The 21,548-nt window shown below is 38.7% G+C and overlaps 1 protein-coding gene across 1 annotated transcript; it reads left to right on the forward strand.

Annotated features, from left to right (window-relative positions):
• The first annotated feature begins 42 nt into the window (after positions 1-42).
• LOC140260893 (serine/threonine-protein kinase ULK2-like) lies at positions 43-21,327 on the forward strand. The gene is made up of 21 exons (XM_072353664.1): positions 43-141; positions 459-517; positions 822-904; positions 3,419-3,469; positions 3,822-3,910; positions 4,285-4,456; positions 4,910-4,970; positions 5,221-5,313; positions 7,884-8,021; positions 9,100-9,245; positions 9,602-9,682; positions 12,434-12,720; positions 12,862-13,055; positions 13,549-13,658; positions 14,312-14,464; positions 15,213-15,421; positions 16,715-16,893; positions 17,754-17,872; positions 18,211-18,368; positions 19,277-19,412; positions 19,499-21,327. The coding sequence occupies exons 1-21, from the start codon at positions 55-57 to the stop codon at positions 19,564-19,566; spliced, it is 2,673 nt and encodes an 890-aa protein (XP_072209765.1). The 5' UTR covers positions 43-54; the 3' UTR covers positions 19,567-21,327.
• Positions 21,328-21,548: the final 221 nt, after the last annotated feature.

Consider the following 21,548-nt stretch of genomic DNA (forward strand, 5'->3'; position numbering starts at 1 on the left):
CTTTTGCTTTGCCTTCTGAGATCTTCCTTTACTTTCCAGGCCCCTGAAGTAATTATGTCTCAACACTATGATGCTAAAGCAGATCTGTGGAGCATAGGAACTGTGATTTATCAGTGTCTTGTTGGAAAACCACCTTTTCAGGTAACACCTTTATTTCTGTTTCCCTCTTTCTATTACTCTTTATGGTCTCATGGAAATTCCTAGCGCTTTTCCTTCCGTGCATGAAAACAGCAGTAAATAGGGATGTTTGGATGCTGGTGCTTGAAACACCAGATAGCTTGAGGATACCAAGGGAGAAATTGCTTGTACTTCTTTTTTGACAACTGCGTGTTTAATCCAGGGTAAATGTAGAAGGACACTCATACTGAAATCAGTGCTGTACTTGGTGTATGTGTGCATAAGTTCGGAAGTTACTGTTAAACTGAGCTTATTAATTAATATACATTTTTGTTTGACAGGCAAATAGTCCTCAAGATTTGAGAATGTTTTATGAAAAGAACAGGAATTTGATTCCGAGGTACGTCACCGTGATCTTTCCTGTCACTTAAATTTGTTGTCTGAACCCTTTTTCCTCTTTGGGAATGCCTGAGGTGCATACAAATATTTTGTATTGCTGTCTTGATAAGGAAGCAGTATGATAGCAGTGACTCACATTGTGTCTTACACGCTGAGTTGAGTGCCCTGTACTAAGGCTATGGAGCACTTGTAGTGAAAATTTAGGGACATGGCAATACGCTGACTTCCTGAAATTTTTAATGCATTATACATTATTGAATATACGTGTGAAATTTAATGCATGTTTAAATTCCTTTTGTTTACAGTATACCTCGAGAAACATCCGCTTACCTGGCTGACCTGCTGTTGGGTTTGCTTCAGAGAAACCAAAAAGACAGAATGGACTTTGGTATGTAACTTTTCCTTATGCCCTCTTGGCTTGGTATGTTAGTTGTATACATGTGTACAAAGCAATTGTCCTCACCTTTTGTCTACAGGCTGTCACATGAAAAACGAAGTGTTTTTTTCTTCCGTGTTACCATGAAGGAGGCACTGTAATGAAAGAAAGAAACAAAAAACCTCAACAGCAACAAATAAACATTGTTAGTCAATTACTGACAGTAATAAGTGAAGCATATAAATTATTACTTTGTTGTTGAGAAGTGAAATACAGCTGTGGCCTCCCTTCTTTCTCTTTACTGGTATATCTTAAATTTTGTCAGTCATTTTTGCTATTTTTATTCTTTTATTCAAAATCAGACAGGTATTATATGCTAGGTTATTCATGGTAATCGCTTAAATTAATTTGTTGCACGATTTTTTAGTGCAGTTTTATCCCAAATCCCAGGAAATGTCAATCTTAAACATTTAACTAAATGAAATTATATAAAACAATGTGTTTTATATGGAGATTTGTTTTAGCAACAAGGTAGATGATGTATCAAATTTAATTTCTGGGACAGTGAGAGAGAACCTAAGCTTCAAATCTCTTCAGGCTCTGTGTAGATGAGGCAGAGTTCTCTCCTTCCCTTTACCATTAGATCTTGTGATGCTGAGATCCTTGGGTGAATTACAACCCTGGGACGTGCTCAGTTTCATTTCTGCTTACAAAGGTTCACACTGCTGTTTAGTTATGCATGCAAGCTTAGTTTTGTTGCAGCACTGAAATACACAAAGTGGCTCATTCACTTGTGGTCCTCGTGTAGTTGTGAAAAGACTATATCCTATAGGCTGCAGTGAGAGGAGGATTCAGAAGGTATCTGGGATGTTTACTTCATGTTCAAGCCTTTCCTGATTGCGTTGTTTTAAACTTTCCAATTGCTGGAGCTCTGGAAATGTTGAACTTTAATTTGAAATTAAAAGCACTGATTCTGGAGTAATTAAATGTTGCTGCTTTGATAATCTGGCATGTTTTTTTTTATGCAGATGTAACATGACACAAATGCTGTACGTAAGAACTTTGTTAGAAATTAGATATAGAAAAAAAGAACATCTGATTGTCAAAATGTCCCAGGTGACTGACAGTGTTCAGATGTCAACCTTTACATTTGGATAAATAGAATAATTAATGTGTCGCAAACATGGACTTTGATTAGTGAATTAAGCCTGCATTCTTGGCGTGCTGATCTTCATAGCTTCTTCAAACCTGGGAAACACACTGTAGCGTTAGGGTACTATGAGAATGCATTTGTGCTAAGAAAGAAAAACAGAAAGCAGAATGGTAGTGAAGAAAGTCGTGTTTCCCTTGGCTGAGTCGCTTGAAGGGCCTCAAAGGGGCTGCTCTGGAATGTGCTTAGCAAGGGGAGTGAAAGGGAGAGTGTATAACTGAGCCCAGTTGCCTGTTGTTCAAGTAAAAAATAGCATTGGAAATCTTGCTTATCTTTTAGTAACATCAAGTAGAACAGCAGGTGTTGTAGAAAGGCTCAGAACACCTGATCCTGGTGTTAATCATTATATTGTTCCGGTGTTATTGCTAACCTCCCTCCCCTATCAGTTTGTGGAAGAAAGTGCTGTTGAAGGAAGGAGAGTGCAGACTGAAGGGTTTTGTTTTGTTTTTTTTTTGGCTTGTTTTTCTCTTTCTTTCTTTGTCCTCATTGTTATTTGCTTAGGTCTAATAAACAGTGTTGTTTTTCCTCAGCTGTTAGAACATTAAAGCTCACAAAGTTCAGCAGTTAGTTTTCACTCACCATCAATTCTCCCTCATTTAAAGGTCTCATGTTTTAGAAGTTTCCATGTGAACTGTTGGCCAACAGGTTATGCTGACTTATCCATCTCAGAGTATCCATTTACAACAAAAGTAAACGTTTCTATAGTTCGAACAATAACAAGTTAGCTAATGAAATTGTTCAAGAAAATGGTGTTTACCTCTGCTTTAAACTGAGCCATCTGCACAGGTTACTGTTCTTCCGTTGGGAATTTGGAAGGAGAATGGCTGCTGCTCTGTTGTGATCTTCAGCCTTTGAAGGAGTGTCATTAAATTAGTTGCAAAAAATAAACATCGATTTGTGGGAAAGGCAGAAGTGAAAATACTTTCAGTGTTTGATGTGAAAGATGCTCATCATTTTGAAGAGCAAATTAAGACCAAATTAATACCGTACTGTACATAGCAAATGTAGTTCGTTATGAGTATTGGAATGCCTCTTGTATACATGATCCCTAAGTTGAGTTACAAAATGTCCTTTAGTGACTGTATCTGATTTGTCTTGGTGGCTGTTATTGGAAGTTATTAAATCGATGTCATTTCCTTTCCAAATGCTGTAGCAACATATAACATGGAAGGCTTTAATCTGTTGCAAGCTTTTCATCCTCTGGCTATGAAATATTGATTGTCGGAAGGCAACCATTTACCACTATCTGCATTATAGTCTAAAAATTGTGTCATTTGTACATTAATTCTCAATGGTGGTTGTTTCTTGTTCTACAGAAGCATTTTTCAACCACCCTTTCCTGGATCATATTTCCGCAGTCAAAAAATGTAAGTTGTTTTGGTTTTTCACTTATTTTTGTAAATGAATGTTGAGGCCTGGCAGAGAATTAAAGTCTGCCATGTTCCTGAGATGCTTTCTGAAGTCTGACTTTTACATTCTACTGTGAGCCTCAGAGTTGAATCTTTTTTAATACTACGCTATGCTGACACACAACACTTCCTTACTGATTCCTTTCACATTTCAACTTCACTTAAAAACCCATGTGTGTTTAAGGATATGTGATGTTTATAAGTTCATATAAGTGTTTATAGAAGAAAAGTAGTGAGGAAGTGAGTTTGTTTGCAATTCAGGCTTTCAGAATGCTAAACCCATGTTTTTGTTTGGGTTTTCCTCTTTTAGCCTGTCCCGTACCAGTGCCCACATATGCAGGCTCAGTCTCTGGCAGTTCCTGTGGTAGCTCACCTTCCTGCCGTTTTGCTTCTCCTCCAGTAAGTTCCATCTTTTACAAAACAATCTCTAGAAGATATTTTCTATAACGCTTGGCCAAGAGTTAGCTCTGTAAATTCTTGCACAGAGAATAGCTCTCAAGCAAACCATGGTCTTTTTTCTAGAAAAAAATGATAATATTTTGGTTTTGTCTTGCTTCTTGTGTTGTATTTTATGGGTGTTTTTTGTTATTGTTTGTTGTTCTAAAGACTTAAAAAAAAAAAAAAAAAACACATGATCCAAAATGTAAACTTCCGTTGCTTATTTGGCCTATGCTGGTGATAATTCCTATTTTAGAGGCTTTATTCGGGCAATTTTACCTTATGAATCAATAGATTTGTAGCAGAGGTTTCTTACTCCTCCCTCCCTGCTTCAGTCTCTTCCAGACATGCAGCATATTCAAGAAGAAAACTTGTCTTCCCCTCCATTGGGTCCTCCAAACTATCTTCAAGTGTCTAAGGACTCTGCGAGTACCAGTAGCAAGAACTCTTCCTGTGACACAGATGACTTTGTTCTTGTCCCACACAACATCTCTTCAGACCACTCCTGTAAGAACCTTCCCTATTTTCATAGTTTAAAATGCTTTTCACTGATCGCATATCTTTGTCTTGCTACTGTTTGTCTCTCTTTTGTCTAAATACATCTCAGTTCATATTGGGTCTAATTTATTCAGCTTTATTTACTTTTTGAAGGCAGACTATTTGGTATTTGTCCGTGTCCATGTGGGACATTTTTATCTGCAACTGAGTGACCAGATATGCCAAAGGTTTAAGTAATGCCCATTCCGAGTCATGGGCTGTGTTGGACTTTACCAGTAGAACATTTGTTGTAGGTCACATTTCAGGCATTTTCTAACGTAAAACAACTTGTAGAAAAGTTTTATGTGTTTACACAAGTTTGTCAGAGGTGTTTATTCTGATAACAGTAATATTGGAGAGGGTTTTTTTTTAAGATTCTGCCTCATGATGTGGCTTTTCAGTGTGTTCTTCTTTTTGCTGTAGATGATATGCCATTGGGAGCAGCTGGCAGGCGGGCTTCGAGCGAGTTCTTGATGTGTGGAGGGTAGGTGTGCTAAGCTTCATCCAAAAAAAGTCTCATGTTCTAAAATGGGTACTGTAGCTGTGGAAGATGTTGCTGGGGTTTTTTGGCATTTGATGGTTTTACATAGCTGTGAGTGAACTAAAGATTAATACACCACGTTGAATTTAATATGAATGTGTAAACAGCTTAAATCCAGAAAGCTTTGCTGCAAAGCAGGTAGTTTCTCTGATGGTGAAGAACAGCCTTTTGACAGCATTTCTTGTTTTCACAGTCAGTCACCATTAACTATTTCTGGAAGCTCAGGAACTGTACAGAAACCATCCTCAACCTCTTCTCGAAGTACTGCTTCTGGTACAACTAACAGGTGTGTGATGAAGGCTTAGCATTTCCTTCTTTAAAAACAGATTCTTTATTACTGTATGTTTGATTGCCTCAGGAAACTGAATTGAAATGGCTACATGTAATGCATTGTAGTGGTTAATGGCTGCAAAACTGACTTCTGGTTCAGATACACCCCAAAAAGATTTCCTTGATGAAAGTGAGCGCTATTCCATTTGATTGTAGTTTGAACTGTCTAAAAGCAGAAACTTCAGAGACAGAATTAATTAATTCTATTTGTCCTTTTTGTGTGATGGAGCACGACATGTTCCTGGTGTAGTGAGTCAAGATGTTAAATGTAGTTTACTTTTCAGGAAGTAGTTGTGAGAAAAAAGGAATTTAAAGCCCATTTTGCAATGGGTTTGTGTCTCGTGCATAGATTGTCTTGTGCTTAATACTTGTTTGCAGGGGTATGGCTTCTGTGAAAGCAGTTACTGTGAATTTCACATTTGTGGCTTGCAAGATACTGAAGAAGCTACGTGAAACATGTCTTGCAGCTTTTTAATCAGCGAGGCTATTAACAAGGGCCCTTTCTGCCTCACTGCAGACCGAGTTTCTAATAGTTTGAAATGAATTTCATCAGTAGTGCCTGATACCTTTCGTGTATTACATTGGAAGCTTGATTCTGATGTTCAGCTATTTATGTAAAGCTAAACAGAAGGTGTAGATTTGACTAAGTAATAAACTTCATAATGTTTTCAATACAAAATAGAAGGTGAGTGGCTAAATGGGGAATAAAGCTATTACATTGGGTGTATTTTTGGCTTGCGCTACGACTAGGGGGCTGCAAGTCAGCATTATTTGTGTAGAAATGCTTGTCACAAGAAAAGTTGGCTACTTTGTGCTGATCTTTTTGCAGTTTGTGGAAAAACTGCTGACATGGGCTATCCATGGAGCTGTGGTCTTACGCTGTGTGTTTAGGGGCAAATAATCTGAATAGTTTGGTGGTGAAGATCCATTTGCTCTGGATTGACCTTTTACAAAAGAAAAATGCATCGTAATTTTTTATTTTGTTACTCATCCCAGTTTCTAGAATTGCAGGTATTATGAAAATATGCAAGTTATGTTTTCTGTATGTTACTAAGTTAAGAGCTGAATGGTTTGTGGTTAGAGACAGGTGCCTACTGGTCATATTTTCAGTGGCTGTATTACAACAGTTTGATTTAGTTATTGGTTGAATAAATGCAGTAACTGACTGCTTGGCACGTCATCTCAAGGCGGCAGTGTGTGTATCTAATATCTACCAGATGCTTTGGTTTTTGGTTATTTTTTGCTGTGAAACGTTCTTTCAATAGCATGTGATTTTTTTTCAGAATGTTGTTATGCCCCGTGAAACAGTGAATTTTTCTGATTAACTGATGAAACTATATGAATTGTACCCATAATTAAGCTGCTCTGTGGCAAGTAGAGGAAGCTGTGATGCTCCTCAGGCTCCAGGCAGAATAAGTGGAGGCAGTTCATTCCTCTGTGGTTAGTTCCTACTTTTACTCTCTGTGCTGACAAACTTAGTGAGTATGGATTTAAAATCAGTGATACTCATGAGGCTGCGAAAAAGTGTTGGTACAGATTAATTCAGATCTGTTCGAGCTGGCTTTCAGCTTACTCAGTATCTAGGAACTGGGTGGCAATAAAAGGACAAGTTGTTTTCTTTTGCTAAGGGAGAACTGTGTGTATTAGGAAGTTGTAATTCATTCTCAGAGGTCGCAAAGGGAGTATGACAGAGTCATAAATCCAGATTTCTGTTCAGCTGTATCCACATAGTGGTGTAATCGCTTGTTTTCTAGAGCTCGTGGCAGAACTTTTTCCACATCTCCTCTGAGAATCACTAACCTTTGCCTTTCTATTCTCTGAAGTGTTGATCAATACAGGGCCAGATACTGAGCTGATTATCTTCCAAAAAGTCCTTGACTTTGAAATTCTTTTTGTCTAAATCTTTTAAAAGCGTTGGTAACTGATTACACTGTAGCGGTTTCATTCCCTTATCTGGCAGTACACTGAGGTGAGCCGGGTCACTGACACATAGTTGAACTTGGGTAATACTAATCTGCAGTTTGCGTCTGTGGATTAATGTTCAGGTGTGTGGTTCTGGTCGTTTTGTCAGGGGTTGGTTACATAACATGTTTTCCTTTTGCAAGTTCATTCTGTCTCATGGGATATCTCTGTGCTTTAGTGGCTTTTGTACACATTCCAGCCCTGCTGCTGAACTTCCTGTTCTTAGTGCAGAGGGTTTTCCTAGAACGCTATTTTGAAGCATGGTAAACAGAGCAGGCGGATTGGCAGGAAGGCAAAGGGATCTGTAGATTGCTGTGATGCATAACAAAGTATGCAGCACTTTCAGCCTGTGTAAGAAAGGCAGTTAGTAACAAACAGTTCTCAGCTGCCTTCTGCGAAGTGCCGGAGCTAGACTAGGACAGGCTAAGATCATGCTGCATGCAGGGAGCATGGAGTCAGATTTTCCGTTTCTCAGATTTTTCTTGAAATTTTGAGGATGGTCCAATTCAGTGAAAGACCTGCCTGCCTCTGTTCACCTCCTCTCTTTGTACCTTCCAACTTCAGGCATTGCCAGCCTTCTGTATCCCCTCGCAGCGAAACAGCACCTATCCCAGTTCCTACTCAGCTACGGAATTACCAGCGTATAGAACAGAACCTCTCCTCTACTGCCAGCCCCGTGTCAAACCCCCACGGATCACCAAGGTGAGTTTTCACTCCTTTTCTTTGGTTCTAGTTAGTGTTTGTTCTCTAACAGATGTCCATGCTTTCTTACTTATGTCATTTTTTTTCCCAACACAGCACCATAATAGAGAGGCATTTTAATGAGAAATAATAGTCTTTGTTGAATGGGCAGTTGACATTTTTCAGTAAAACAAAATGAACTTGTTCCTTTGCTCAAATGCAATGCGAGTAAGATAAAAAGATGAAGTTTTGCTCTTTTTGGTTTCTCTTTGTGTAATATGCGGTGTCACATCATATACCAGAAAGTCAGTAATAAGTTGGGTTCTGTTTTCACGCATGCAGAGATGAGTTGAATGCGTTGTTTTGTCAAATATCAAGGAAACAACTTTTTTTTGCATGCTAATTAACTAGCGTCTTAATACAAAGCTCCAGTGTGCTAGACTTATTCTATGCCTCACAGTCAACAGGACGGGATGGTAAATGTCAAAGACTCAGGAACAGACTGCTGAGAACTCTGGAGTTCTTTACAAAAACACAATTCCTTCTTTTATTTTATAACTTCTATTTTCACAATCTGATTTTGCAGTTGTTTCTACACTTTCTCTACAGTATCTCTTGGCAGTGGCTGAACTTGATACCAAGTCTAATACGTAAAACTTTGTTATAATCTTTACAGTAAATTCCTTTTCCTATAAAGATGAGCATTTACATCAATGTGTCTCACTCAATAGTAAAATTCAGAATTTCATGTCTGAATATCAGGAATCCACGTCCTAAGAGAGAGCTGTTTAAAGATTCTCCAGTTAACAGGCAGGCTGCTGTGACTTAGTTTCTTTTTGTTTTAAAAAAGGGCAGCAAAACCTCAGTATGAACAAAGGGAATGGTATCTTGTTTTCAGAATGGGAGGCTTAACGTATTAGCTTAATAAGCCTCGATTTCAAAGCTTTCTGTTTAAATATCAGAGTTGTTTGTTATATGTTGTTTTTTAAAATTGATCATTATACTCCTATGGGAATTCAGAATCTTATCTCAGGAAACCACAGTTGCTATAGTGTGTTAAACAACTACTTTATTTTTTTCTTTTCTTTTTTTTTTTAAGAGCTGGGGTTGTGAGACGCTCAAATACCAGCCCAATGGGCTTCATGAAGATGGGCTCCTGTTCTCCAATACCAGCTGACACCGCGCAAGGCGTTGGGCGTAGGTTATCCACAGGATCTTCAAGACCATATTCTCCTTCGCCACTAGGTAAGCTCCAGTTCTAATTCTTACTCATTCTTAGTGAGGATTTAGCTGGAGCAGTAATTCAGAAAACAAATTCTTGTTTAAAGCTTAAACTGAAATTTGCCCAAATAGATCATAGAATCGTGTAGATTGGGAAAGGCCTTCAATATAGTAGAATCCAACCATCAGCCTGACCTACCAGATCTCATCACTAAACCACGTCCCTTAGTACCACATTTACATGTCTCTTAAACATCTCCATGGCTGGGGGTCCACCATTTCCCTGTACAGCCCGTTCCTGTGTTTGATCACCCTCTCTTTGAAGAAATATGTAGGTGAAGTATAAAGCATAACTTCACACTTTGCTTTTATTTATTTAGTTGGAACTATACCTGAGCAGCTCGGACACTGTTGTTGTGGACAGCTTCAAGGACATGAGTCTAGGAGCAGAAACTTCTCAGGTAAGAGACTTTAGACAATAATGCAAGCAGTACAGTTTGGATTAAACCTTCCACAGTTTATGAAGGAGGAATGGCAGTATTACATTAGTGTGGGATAATAGGAAGCACTTGGTAAACTGTGCACTTAGTTTCTGCAGAAACTCAGCCTGGATTTGGCTGTATGAGGACTTGTTTCTCCATATTTAATTGCCTACACAATCAGAGAATAGCAGAAGTTTTGTTGTTTAGTTATTTTGTTTTTACCCAGAACGAAAAGCCACTCTGCTAACACCTGTCTTTAACAAGGGATGAAATGGGATAGATGAGATTATAATGAATGGTCATAACTTGTTCCTAAGAATCTGATTTTGGTAGACCAGCATTCTCATGCCAGCACTTAGAAAAGAAGTACCAGTGTACAGTGTATGGCATGTTCTCATCACTACCTTAGGGAATTGTCAGGAATCTGATGTTACTATTATTAAGCTTAGAGTGAGCTTTGCAAGTTGTACGTTGTTACAGCATGCAAGTTGGCAGCAGCAGGGGTGGGAGGGTACTTTTACTGCACACACAACTTAGATGCAAGCTCTTCTTTGTCCAGAATACAAGATATGCACTTTATTTTGACCTTTTAAGAAATAGTGTTTAAACTACAATGTGTATTATTTTTCCTGCTTTAATGCTTCCCAAAAGTTCTCTGGAGGTAATAACCTTCATTTCTTGGAGTTTATATTTCAAATTTCTGGACATTAAATAACTTTTATGACATGTCTTAAAAATGTCCCTCATAATTGTTATGTCCCTGGTAATCTCAACAAACAAGGAATGAGTAAAGCCTCAGATTTGAAATAGTCTCATATGTTTTAAAAGTAAAATAAAAAAAGCTTAGGGGAAAATGAAGAGAAAACAAAGCAGTGTGTGCTCTTTTGTTCCATCTTTTGGGATAGCACTGTTTTTGTGTCTCTAAGTGAATTTAATATTTCTTTTCTTTGTTTCCTGCAATCTATTCTTATTTGATTTTATTGTTTCTTAATTTCCAGTGACTGCAGTGTTATTTCTGTTTGTAAAATACCACAAATTGCAGCATGTCTGCTTTTCAGCATTTAAATGGGTAATTTGTCTTTGCTTCAGGGTGAAGTGAGATCATCTGTACAGAGATTCTCTAGGGACTAAAGATGCCTGTCTTAATACAGCTTCTGAACTAATTGAGTTACCCTTTGCTGCCACTGGTCTGAATTCAGGAGCCTACCCAGTGGTGGGAATGGCACTAGAACAGCAACCAGGGAAATTTAAGGCTGCTTTTTGAAACAACAGCTGGAAAGTTTAAATCTTCAGCTGGCAACGCAGTTACTGCGTTTTATTCCCGTTTTAAATGGAGATTGGTGAATGTCGCTTCATACTGTCTATGGGACAGACAGGCAGACTGATTTCAGTGGAGTTGAAGTTTCATGAGTATAGGGAATTCAGTGAAGAGTAGACTGGAATACTCTGCTGGAGCTTCAGGCAGAAAGTTGATGCTAAGGCACATTGTTTAAGTGTAGAGGAATGGAATCAAAATGAAATGGCTTATATTCAAAGTCTAACTACCAAGAGTGTTAGCTTAAGAAGGTTGCAAAATGCGGCTTAACAGCTGGGCACTTAGTGAGCAAACTGCAAGATCTTTGAGATCGGCTCCACTTCACAAATATGTGCTTGAAAAGCAATCTTGGAAGGTTGCCTTGGCCAGCTCTTGAAAATTTTGCATACTAAGTCATGGTACAACCTAGGAACAAATAGAATAGTTTAAGCTTTGCCATTTTTGTTTAAAGGCAAGTGGAATTTTTATCACTTCGGTGTCAGGTCTTTGAGGTTACAGTGGTTTACATTTTATCTGGAAAGCTGTGACCACAGAACTGAAGCCTTATGTATTATTTGTAACTGCACCGTTTCTCCTCTTGAAACTTAAAAATACCACAAGGAAGAGGTACCATTTTAATCAAATACTGGATTCTTTATATTGAAAGAGGAAGGAGAACCTTTTGGGTAGGCAAGATGTTCATAGGCGTGTTTCCCTACAGTCCTCTGCTTACATGTTTGATTATAGTTCTTCCATTTGATTTGCTTTATGAGTAACTTTGCATTCATACTGACGTGTGGACTTTCTTTGTACATAATGAGCTTTTGTAAAACGATCTGACAACCGAAAAATAAATGGGTGCCCGAAGTAATGATCCCAGAATGTTTTATTTGAATAATTTGATTAAGGTTTTTGCTTTTAAATACCTATTTTTCTTACAGAAATGGTGAGAGAAGCAGCCTTTTGTGTCTGCAGATCAAATTATTACAAACAAAAAGGATTCATTAACATGCAACATTGTATTCATGTGTTGTTTACAAGAATGCAATTGCAATACTTGAGAACCTCTTTTCAATCTAGAGTCTTGGTGGCTATGCTTGAAATTTTAGCATTGGTTATGCCATTCCAACCACTTTATTTGTCTTGATGTAGGTTGCCAGAGGAACTGCAGCTGCCAGTACAGCTGTCACCCTGCAATCTTGCCTCTTTGGCAGCTTGAATATGAGTGTTGTCGCATGAAGTGTATGTAGCCCTAGTCCATATAGTCAACACGATAAATCCATTCTGTTTGCCATTTAGTGAGCTGATAATCAAACATGTATCTCAGTAGAGCATCCCCACCTCCTTTCAGATTAATGATCTCTACTGTCTTTGAGATTCGTTGATATGTTTCCAAGCACTGCATGTAGAAATCTTTTTGTTTTTCATTCCTACAGGTTCTCCAATACCACCATCTCAGTCTCCACAGTCACTTCTGATGGGAGCCAGGTTACAAAGTGCTCCTACTTTCACAGATATTTACCAAAACAAGCAGAAGCTCAGAAAGCAACATTCAGACCCAGTATGCCCATCCTATGCTGGGTACGGTTACAGTCATTCTCCACAGCCAAGTAGGCCAGGTAGCCTGGGAACATCACCCACCAAGCACATGGGATCATCACCGAGGAGTTCGGACTGGCTGTTCAAAACTCCATTACCAACGATCATTGGTTCTCCTACTAAGGTTGGTTAAGTTTACCACTGTTTGTAAAATGTGAAGTGGTAACACGTCTGAAACTGTTCCCAGTGAGGTCCTAACCTTATGGTTTTTGGTGGTGGTGGTTTGTTTTCTTTTAATATATTCTTGTTTTTTTTATTCTTTAAGGCAACAGCTCCTTTCAAAATACCTAAAACACAAGCATCCTCAAACTTGCTGGCCCTGGCTAATCGACAGGGATCTGTAGATGCTCCATTGCAGCCTAAAGACATCAGTGAACCAAGGGATTTTGCACACTTTCACTCAACACAAGGAAGTGAAAAGCATGTGGGAGAGCAGCACAGTAAAGCTACATTTGGCAGGTAGGCATTGCAGTATTTATGACCTGGAAAGCAGAATAAGTAATTTGAGAGAAGAATGTACATTGCACACAGCAAATTGGAGGGGTGAAGCATGCAAAAACGGGCTGTGAGGAGATGGTGATATTTAGTGTATACAACAAACTTTTTGTACTGTGTATAAATATTGCAGAGACTTCCTGAAGCACTTTGTGTTATCTAGTTTGTTATCTAGTCCCTTTTGGTTTTGATTATCTGACTGTGCAAGTCTCATCAGCTCTCAGAAGTCTGTTCAGTTTTGCTTCAAAAGTCTATATGGAAAATTGGCAATATTCATTTTTAAGATGAAAGGGTTCCTCTATATCTCTATCTCAATATGTCCATTATGAACAGTGAGGTTTCCAGTCATTTTGTACTTCTGTTGAAAGCTTCACTGTAACAAATATCAAAAATCTGCTGCAAATTAGGAAAATTTTGCCCTAATTTTTTACTGAACATGCATGTTTTTTCTGCCTAGATCTGTTAGTACTGGGAAGCTATCAGATCAACAGGTAAAGACTACCCTCGGTGGCCAGTTATACCAAGGCAGTACAGACAGCCTGAATACAGAGCGACCAATGGATACAGGTAAGGAACAGATGGATGTATTTAAGTGGTCCGTATATAGTATAGATTTTTTCAGCCAACCAGATAGTTTTGCTTCCAACTTCAGTTGCTGGGTGAGACACTTAAGCTTTTTTAATTATTATCTTTAAGGAGATATGTTCCAGTTCTTTAATATAACTTTTAAAATAAGGGAGATGAGAAAGCATCAGTTTCTGTGTTAAGTAAGAAATATTGCTGCGTCGTGGATTGGCTAGAGGCTTTTGTTTTGCAGTACATTTGTGGCTGTTTCACTTCCTAATTCCAGCTTGTTTTCAACTGAAAGTCAGCTTAGGTAATTCTGGTTCTTTTTTCTTTACTTTGTTGCCTTCTCCTTCCTCCCCCTGAACAGCCAATACCTTGCCACAAATGGCCAACAGGAGATCTGGTTTTGAGCAGTTGGAAGGAGTTCCGCAGACAGGGCTAGTCTTTAGACCTGCAGGACCTGTCTTCAGAATGTTTCTGTTGCAGCTTTTGCTGCAGGACTTGACTTGTTTTTTTTGCTGCCATTACTCCTTACTAGTACAAATCTTGGATCTACATGTATGTTGTCTTGCAATACTCCAGTTTTCTGTATATAATTGCTAGTCTGTGATTGCATGTAATAGGGACTAACTTGTGGAAATTTTCTCTTCCAGCCCCAGCAGGGGCCTATGGCATTGCAGTGGCACCTCCTTCCATGGGAAGTGGGGCAGGTTCTCGGGCTGTCATGTTTACTGTTGGGTCCCCTCCAAGCAGTGCCACCCCTCCTACCTGCACCCATATGGTCCTCAGAACAAGAACCACCTCAGGTAAGTCTTCCTGCTGATGGCTGTTGTGAAACATTGTTCAGACTTGCCCATCTCTTGGCAGCAGTAACCTGCTTGCTGCTTTGCACAACAGGTCCTCTGGGCCATACAAAAAAAAGCACTCTGTAAGAATTGAGATATACATTAGATTTCTTCTGCCTTCTGTCTCCCAAAAAAAGGGCCAGAGGCACCAGCTTACCATGCAGCGGTGCATAACATCTTGAGTGCGCTGTTTTCCTCCCCTGTAGGGATGTTTTAACAGCATTTATTGCAAAAGTGGAGAGAAATAGTTAGATTTCTGATTGTGTATTTTTGCCCACTGAAGTACATTATACTAGAAGCAAGATGAAAGATGTGCGAGCTGACTTCATCTCAGCATGTTTGCTATATTGTTAAATAACAGAAATGTCAAGGTAGAGGCCTGGATCTGCTCAGGATGAGCAGGAGTCTATATCTGCAGCATTGTGCTTTTGTGAACTGCAACAAAACCTTTGGGTCTGTACTATTGGACTGTCTGCCTTGGAATCCTTGACAGCCAGTTTTCTTGAATCCATTTTATAAATCATCACTGTACATTAAAAGGTGTAGCCCTTGCGTTCTCTACAGAGTGATGCAAGGAACAATGAAGAGAGCCTCCGAAGAGTGAATCTGTGGTCCCCACTCATTTGTCATTTGCTATCACCTGCAGCCCCAGAGCTGTGAGATGGAACAACCTATTAGACTGAATGTGTGTGTGTTATTTTTCTTGTAGTTGGATCAAACAGTTCTGGAGGTTCTCTCTGCTCTACTAGTGGCCGTGTATATATGGGTTCGCCTCCTGGTATTTATATGGGTTCTTCTCCTCCGGGAGCCGAGGCAGCTCCAAGTCTGAAGTACATGCCTTATGGTACTTCGCCTCCCAGCTTAGAGGGCTTTATCACTTTTGAAGCTCCTGAATTGCCTGAGGAAACTTTAATGGAGGTATAGAAAAACAATTTAATGTTTTATAACACAGTTAAAACAGAGACCTGGTAAAAATGTGACTGTTCAGTGCGCTTGGTAGCTGCTTCTTCTCTATCTCAGATACTCCTCTTTAAAATCTTGAAAATACACCTGCATCAATTGTGACTATTTCTCTTTGGTAGCTATTCCTGGCATTTCTTGTATTTTAATAGGTAACCAAAGGAGCATGACTGCTTTCGTTCACCAGAGCCCTCCAAAGAGGCCTCTGTTTTAATGCCAGGTCTCTGGATGTGGGTGCTGACAGAAGCAATGTCCCTCTGGGTGTTGTTTCTAACTGCTTCTCCACAGTCAGTAGATGACGTTACATCCTACTTGTGGGAAGAGTATTCTATTTTTATTTTATTTTTTTAATCTGTGGTGGAATGATGCTTTAAAAACACTCATTGGTGTGGTGTTCCACCAGAATGCTGGCCTTGATCTATAAATTTCATAGGACGGATCGCTGTTCTATTTTCTTATTCACATCTTGCTGGAAAGTGTTTGGGTACTTACCAAATCTATGTTTTATAATACGGATGTTTGACAATACCCTGTATTCTTCCCACGGACAGAGCTTAAAACGTATTTAGAACTGCATTGCTCATGAAAAGATGACAAATATTGCTTAGATGTGTTTGTTTTGAAGGTAGATTTATTTCTTTTTTAACAGAATCAATGCATGTAGTGTCTGTTTTAGATGTCAATAAACAGTGAGTTGTTGGCTCCAATTTAAGTTGTTTGGTTTAAGTGGCAAAATTTGGCAACAGACTCTTTTCAGTACAATGTAATTCTAGATCTGACTGTAAATTAGAGCAAAGCAGATAAGTAAGAATCTTCAGATTGATTCTCTTATAGGTATCAAGTCTGTTGTATAATAAAAGTCAAATGTTCTTCCTGCCTTCTCACACAAGTGCTAAGCATACTTCTGGGTTGCTGATAATATAATAACAAGTAATACATCCCACTTGTGATTCTCTTAGTTGCTCAGGTTTCAGGAAACACAGAACTCCATGTCCCAGTTCCTCTGGCTTTTTAGAAAGACTCTGAAGTATAAGCTCCAGTATCTTGAAATCATTAACAAAGGAAGAACAAATAAGTATCTGTTGATCATTTTGGACTCATTTGATTATGAAATATCTGCTGCTGACTCTGTTTTTTCTGCATAGAATTAGCATACCAAAAGAACCTCAAGTGGTTAAAAAGAGTTCTAAGTGTACTTACTTGCCTTATGACTTTCAATGGTTAAACTGCTGTCTTGTTTCCTTTTGACAGAGAGAACATACAGATACACTGCGTCATCTAAACATGATGCTGACATTCACAGAATGTGTTCTGGATCTGACAGCATTAAGGGGAGGAAACCCAGACCTGTGTACTTCTGCAGTGTCACTGTACCAAATCCAAGAGAGCATAGTTGTTGATCAGATCAGCCAACTAAGCAAAGAGTGGGGGTAAGTGCGTGGTCGGATAGTAGCAAAAGAATTAGTGAGTATCAGATAGATTACAAATGTATTTGGGAAAACTGTGCCCTCATTTTCATTGGAGCGATTGATTTTACAGGAATGCACTTTTAGCAACAGAAAGTACATTAGAAGTATATAGCAAAGAATACATTTGCTAGCATATAAATGAGAGAATTCTGTTTTCTGATCTACCACAAAGCTGGGGAAAGCGATGAGGATTTGCAGGTTTGTGCAGTAGTGTACTTCTGAATCTGGAAATAAGAGTACTATCTCACTTGAAGATCTGAGCCCTCTGTGGTCTTGCTGACCAGGCTGAAACAGCTGTGCTGAAGTGAAGGCTAAAAAGAGGAGAGTTGTTTTCATCCTTGCCCTTAAATCAGTGTATCCAGTCAGCCCTAAAATAAACTCAAAAACAAGGAGAGACAGGAGAAATTTGAAGTGGTGGGAAAGGGCAGTTCCACTTCCTGCCTTCTTCCTGAAAAAAAAAGGTACAAACACCCTGCAAAGTGTGTTTGCTTTCCACAGCTGTGAGGATTCCATGGGCATAGGAAATGACAGAGCAAGAAAAATACACCCAGCTGCTTGTGGTACAGCATTGACTTCAGCCACCACAAAGATGTGTTCCATTAAAAAATGCCTACATTAAAGCAGATGCACTCTCAACCAGTGTCAGGGTGTTTGTGGACGGAAAGGAGGGGTGGAGTTGCATTCTTAATGTCTTCCTTTTCTGCTGCTGCTGGGTCCTGTGTAGGATAATGATAAAATCGGAGTCTGCCTGAGGCTTGAATGGCTTGAATGTGTTCAAGAAAGTTTTTTTTTAATACATAATTATTCTTATTTCCCCCCAGACAAGTAGAGCAGCTTGTGTTATATATGAAAGCAGCCCAGTTACTGGCATCTTCTCTGCATCTTGCCAAAGCACAGGTCAAATCGGGGAAACTGAACCCATCCACTGCTGTTAAGCAAGGTAGGTGCAGCATAACCAACCTCACGTGCTTTACTTGAGAATTTGCAACATTTTTGTTTTTCTTCTATACAAGAGAATTGTGGGATATGTACAGTTGCACAATTCTGATAGTAAACAAAGATACAGCTAACAGCTGCTAAGAAATGGACAGTTATGAACTTGCAAAGGAAATGGTTTGATATATTCTTCATTATTAGAAATGGCAAAGTAAATAAATGTTAGGATAACAAGTTTAAACAGATTAACTTTGCCCAATGCTTGAGCATGCTGAACTTAGACTCTGTTTTTAGTTTGGGCATCTTTTTAATTAATTTCTTTCAATTTTATTTTTTTTTCAGTTGTGAAAAGCCTCAATGAGAGATACAAATTCTGTATCGGCATGTGCAAGAAGTTGACTGAAAAGTTAAATCGTTTCTTTTCGGACAAGCAAAGATTCATTGATGAAATCAACAGTGTAACTGCAGAGAAACTCATCTACAGCTGTGCTGTAGAAATGGTAAGTCACTCCTTTTACCTAAAAAATAGGATGTTGAGATCAATTATACGTTGCTTCCTTTTCTGACATACTGCTTTTACATGATCAGAAAATAGAATGCATGTTTCCAGATCTCTGTTCATGGTCATTTTTGTTAGTCTTTCACTTTCCTTCCTGCCTTCCCCTAACTGTGGCTGAAGTTTCTGGCAAATTCTGTCCCTCAGAGACCTTTCCTCTATGTCAGCACATTTGGTACATAAACACTAGGAAATGAAGCCATACAGTCTCTAAAAGTTTGCCCTCTGTGTTGACATATCATCCAGTGAGGCATACTGAAGCACAGAAACAAGTAGCTTCCTCAGTCCACCAAGTCAGTTTGAGGAACGTTTGTCTTGTCCCTACAAAGCAAAACCAGTACCAAGCACGTGACAGATTTTTGTTTGTGTGATCAAGAAACTTTCTACCCGCCATGGAGCAGGTGCAGTGAGTTTAGAGGAAACTTCATCTAAAAAAGGAGTCAAGTCTTTTTTTAATATAGACATCACACAAAAAGTACTGGCAGATGTTGTACTTAACCCTGACAGTGGTGTGATCTTGCACAATTGATTTATCTTCTTTACACGAGAATGCAGGGATTAGAACAAGCATAATTATTCATTTGTTGTCATAATTTCAAAATATGTTTTAACACACATAACCACAAGATCAAAAACTATTTTTACAGCTTATGTGCAGAATATCCTTTGCTAACACAGCATGTGGGCTCTGTTCTCTCAGCTTGTTTTGTTGTCTTACTGTCCTAAAAACAGATTGGCTTATTTAAGGCTTAAAAATCATTTATGATGACACCTTAATGTAATCCATTTTGAATTTTTCATTTCAGTATTTGCCTAAAGCAATTTATGTAACAATCTGCTGAATGATTCTAGGTTCAGTCGGCAGCTCTAGATGAGATGTTTCAGCAAACTGAAGATATTACATATCGATACCACAAGGCAGCCTTGCTGCTGGAAGGACTGACTAAAATACTGCAAGACCCTGCAGATATAGAAAACGTGCACAAGTGTAAGTTTAAGGTGAACTGTTGAAAACTAAATGGAATTATAAGGTAACACTGAAGTCGTAATTATTTGTTATCATTCTGTTTTCAGATAAATCTAGCATTGAGCGAAGGCTTTCTGCACTCTGCTGCAGCACAGTGGCTGTATATGAGCAGTAGAAATATCCCAAGGACCAGATGGTGTGAGCATAAGGGACCACATCAGTGATACTGCACTTTTATCACTACGGTTTAATTGTTGTCCTTGTTCTGCCCCACGTGGAAAAGGATTCTTACATTTCTGTGGTGACTTACCAAAGAAGCAGCAGCGTATTCAAAGAGGAGAAATTCCAAAAGTACATTTGTAGAAAACCTGCCTTACAGATCCAGAAGCTCCTTTTTTTTCTTCCTAGCAACAGAATTTCAAAGAATCTGTCTTCACATTTCAAACTGATCCTTGTACGTGTGCTTTGACTTGAATGATCAGGGTTTATTTTCCTCATGAGGTCTATAGAGAGTGGATCCTTCTGCATCAGGTACAAAAAGACGTTTCCCTCAGAAGAATCCATCAGAAGTTTGTGAGAAATGTTTTTGATTTGTCAGTATAATGTGGTCAAGTGAATTTGGGGAACCCGAACCATGTGCAAGAGCTGGTTGGAGCTTTTGGGGCTGAGCTGGCATGTAGCCTGTTGGCTCAGCTTGTCATATGAAGGGATGAAGAGAAAGCACTGTTTTACACAGGGGAAAATGGTAACGGGAGAAACTGAGCTCCATCTGTGCAGAATCCCCAGTGGGTTTTCAGCTGATGTGGATACAGTTTGAAGATCTTCTTCCAAAACACTTTTATTTTGCACTAATTTACTAAAGCAACTGTATATTCATTTTTGAAGAACTATACTAAAAAAAACAAATAAATAGAAGGCACAATGGACTTGGCTGAGTTTCATGTACATAAAATTCTTATCAGAATTTCAAATGTAGCTTCTAGAAGACTTTCAAACGAACTGTACAAACTTGTATTCATGTGAACCTTCCCATTTTATACCTATTTGTCTAATACTTGAGTAACTACTGCTCTGGACTTTTACAGTAATAGCAATGTTGAGTTGCTGGTTGTTTGCTTTTTATATAGATTTGGTTGCATCTTTTGTGCATGCAATTATGTGCATTAATGCCTGCAGTCCCTAGGGGTGTAATGACTCTCTAGTTTTGTCTCTTGGGCAGTATTACAATAAATACTGTAAAAGGAGAGGTTCTGCGAGGAACCACACAAAAGCAATGTTGGAATTTGAGATGCTGATTAATTGATGTAGAGTATCTACATAGTGTGTGTGTGTGCGTGTGTGTGAAAAATCAGGATTATTCTGTGTGCATTTTGAGGGAGAGGTGGGAAGCTTCATTTAGCCTTATAGGCATTATCATTTCAAGCATCCCATGCGATTATCAGGACAGTGATTTGCAAAGCATTTAGGCAGATCAGCTTCTCTGGAAATGGTTCCTGTACTTCATTTCTGGGACTTTTTTTTTGTTACTCAACTGCTCGAATACTTGAATAAACCATTCTCCAGGACAGAATCATTTTAATCCTCTTAAATACAGTGGTCTGAGCTATTTGACAAAGTTGTACAGGGCTTACACATCAAGATATTCTTTCAGTGTTCGGATAACCATGTGTTTCCTTTTCTTTGACAGAGTAATGTACTTTTTATCTTATTTATCTGTACGAAATTCCAACAGTTAATTTGAAAGTGTTTGTTTATATAATGTTTGTATTTTTAGGTCTTTAATACGGTGTTTCTACCTCTCCTTTGTAATTGCATGCATTATTCTTGAAATTAGGTAATAACTCACTGAACTGTTGTGTAATAGCCTTTTTATTATGGCCTGTATAAATGTATATTAAGGTAAAATAAATACTGACACTAGACGTGTTTCTATGGTAAAAGTGAGTTTGTGTGTCTCTGTAACCAAAGGTCGGTGGTGTTAAATCAGTCACTGAATGCTCACTTGCCTCAACAGCTGGATGTACCAGCAGGGCTGGATGGGGTGTTTCCTTATATCTGGATAGCTTTGGAACAAGCTGTCCCCAGTTCTGTTTTTTGGTTGCTTTAAGAAAACAGCAATGAATGCGAATGGTATGTCTGAACATGAATTGAGGAACA

Source organism: Excalfactoria chinensis, chromosome 19 (genome assembly GCF_039878825.1).
Source record: "Excalfactoria chinensis isolate bCotChi1 chromosome 19, bCotChi1.hap2, whole genome shotgun sequence".
NCBI classification, from domain to species: domain Eukaryota; kingdom Metazoa; phylum Chordata; class Aves; order Galliformes; family Phasianidae; genus Excalfactoria; species Excalfactoria chinensis.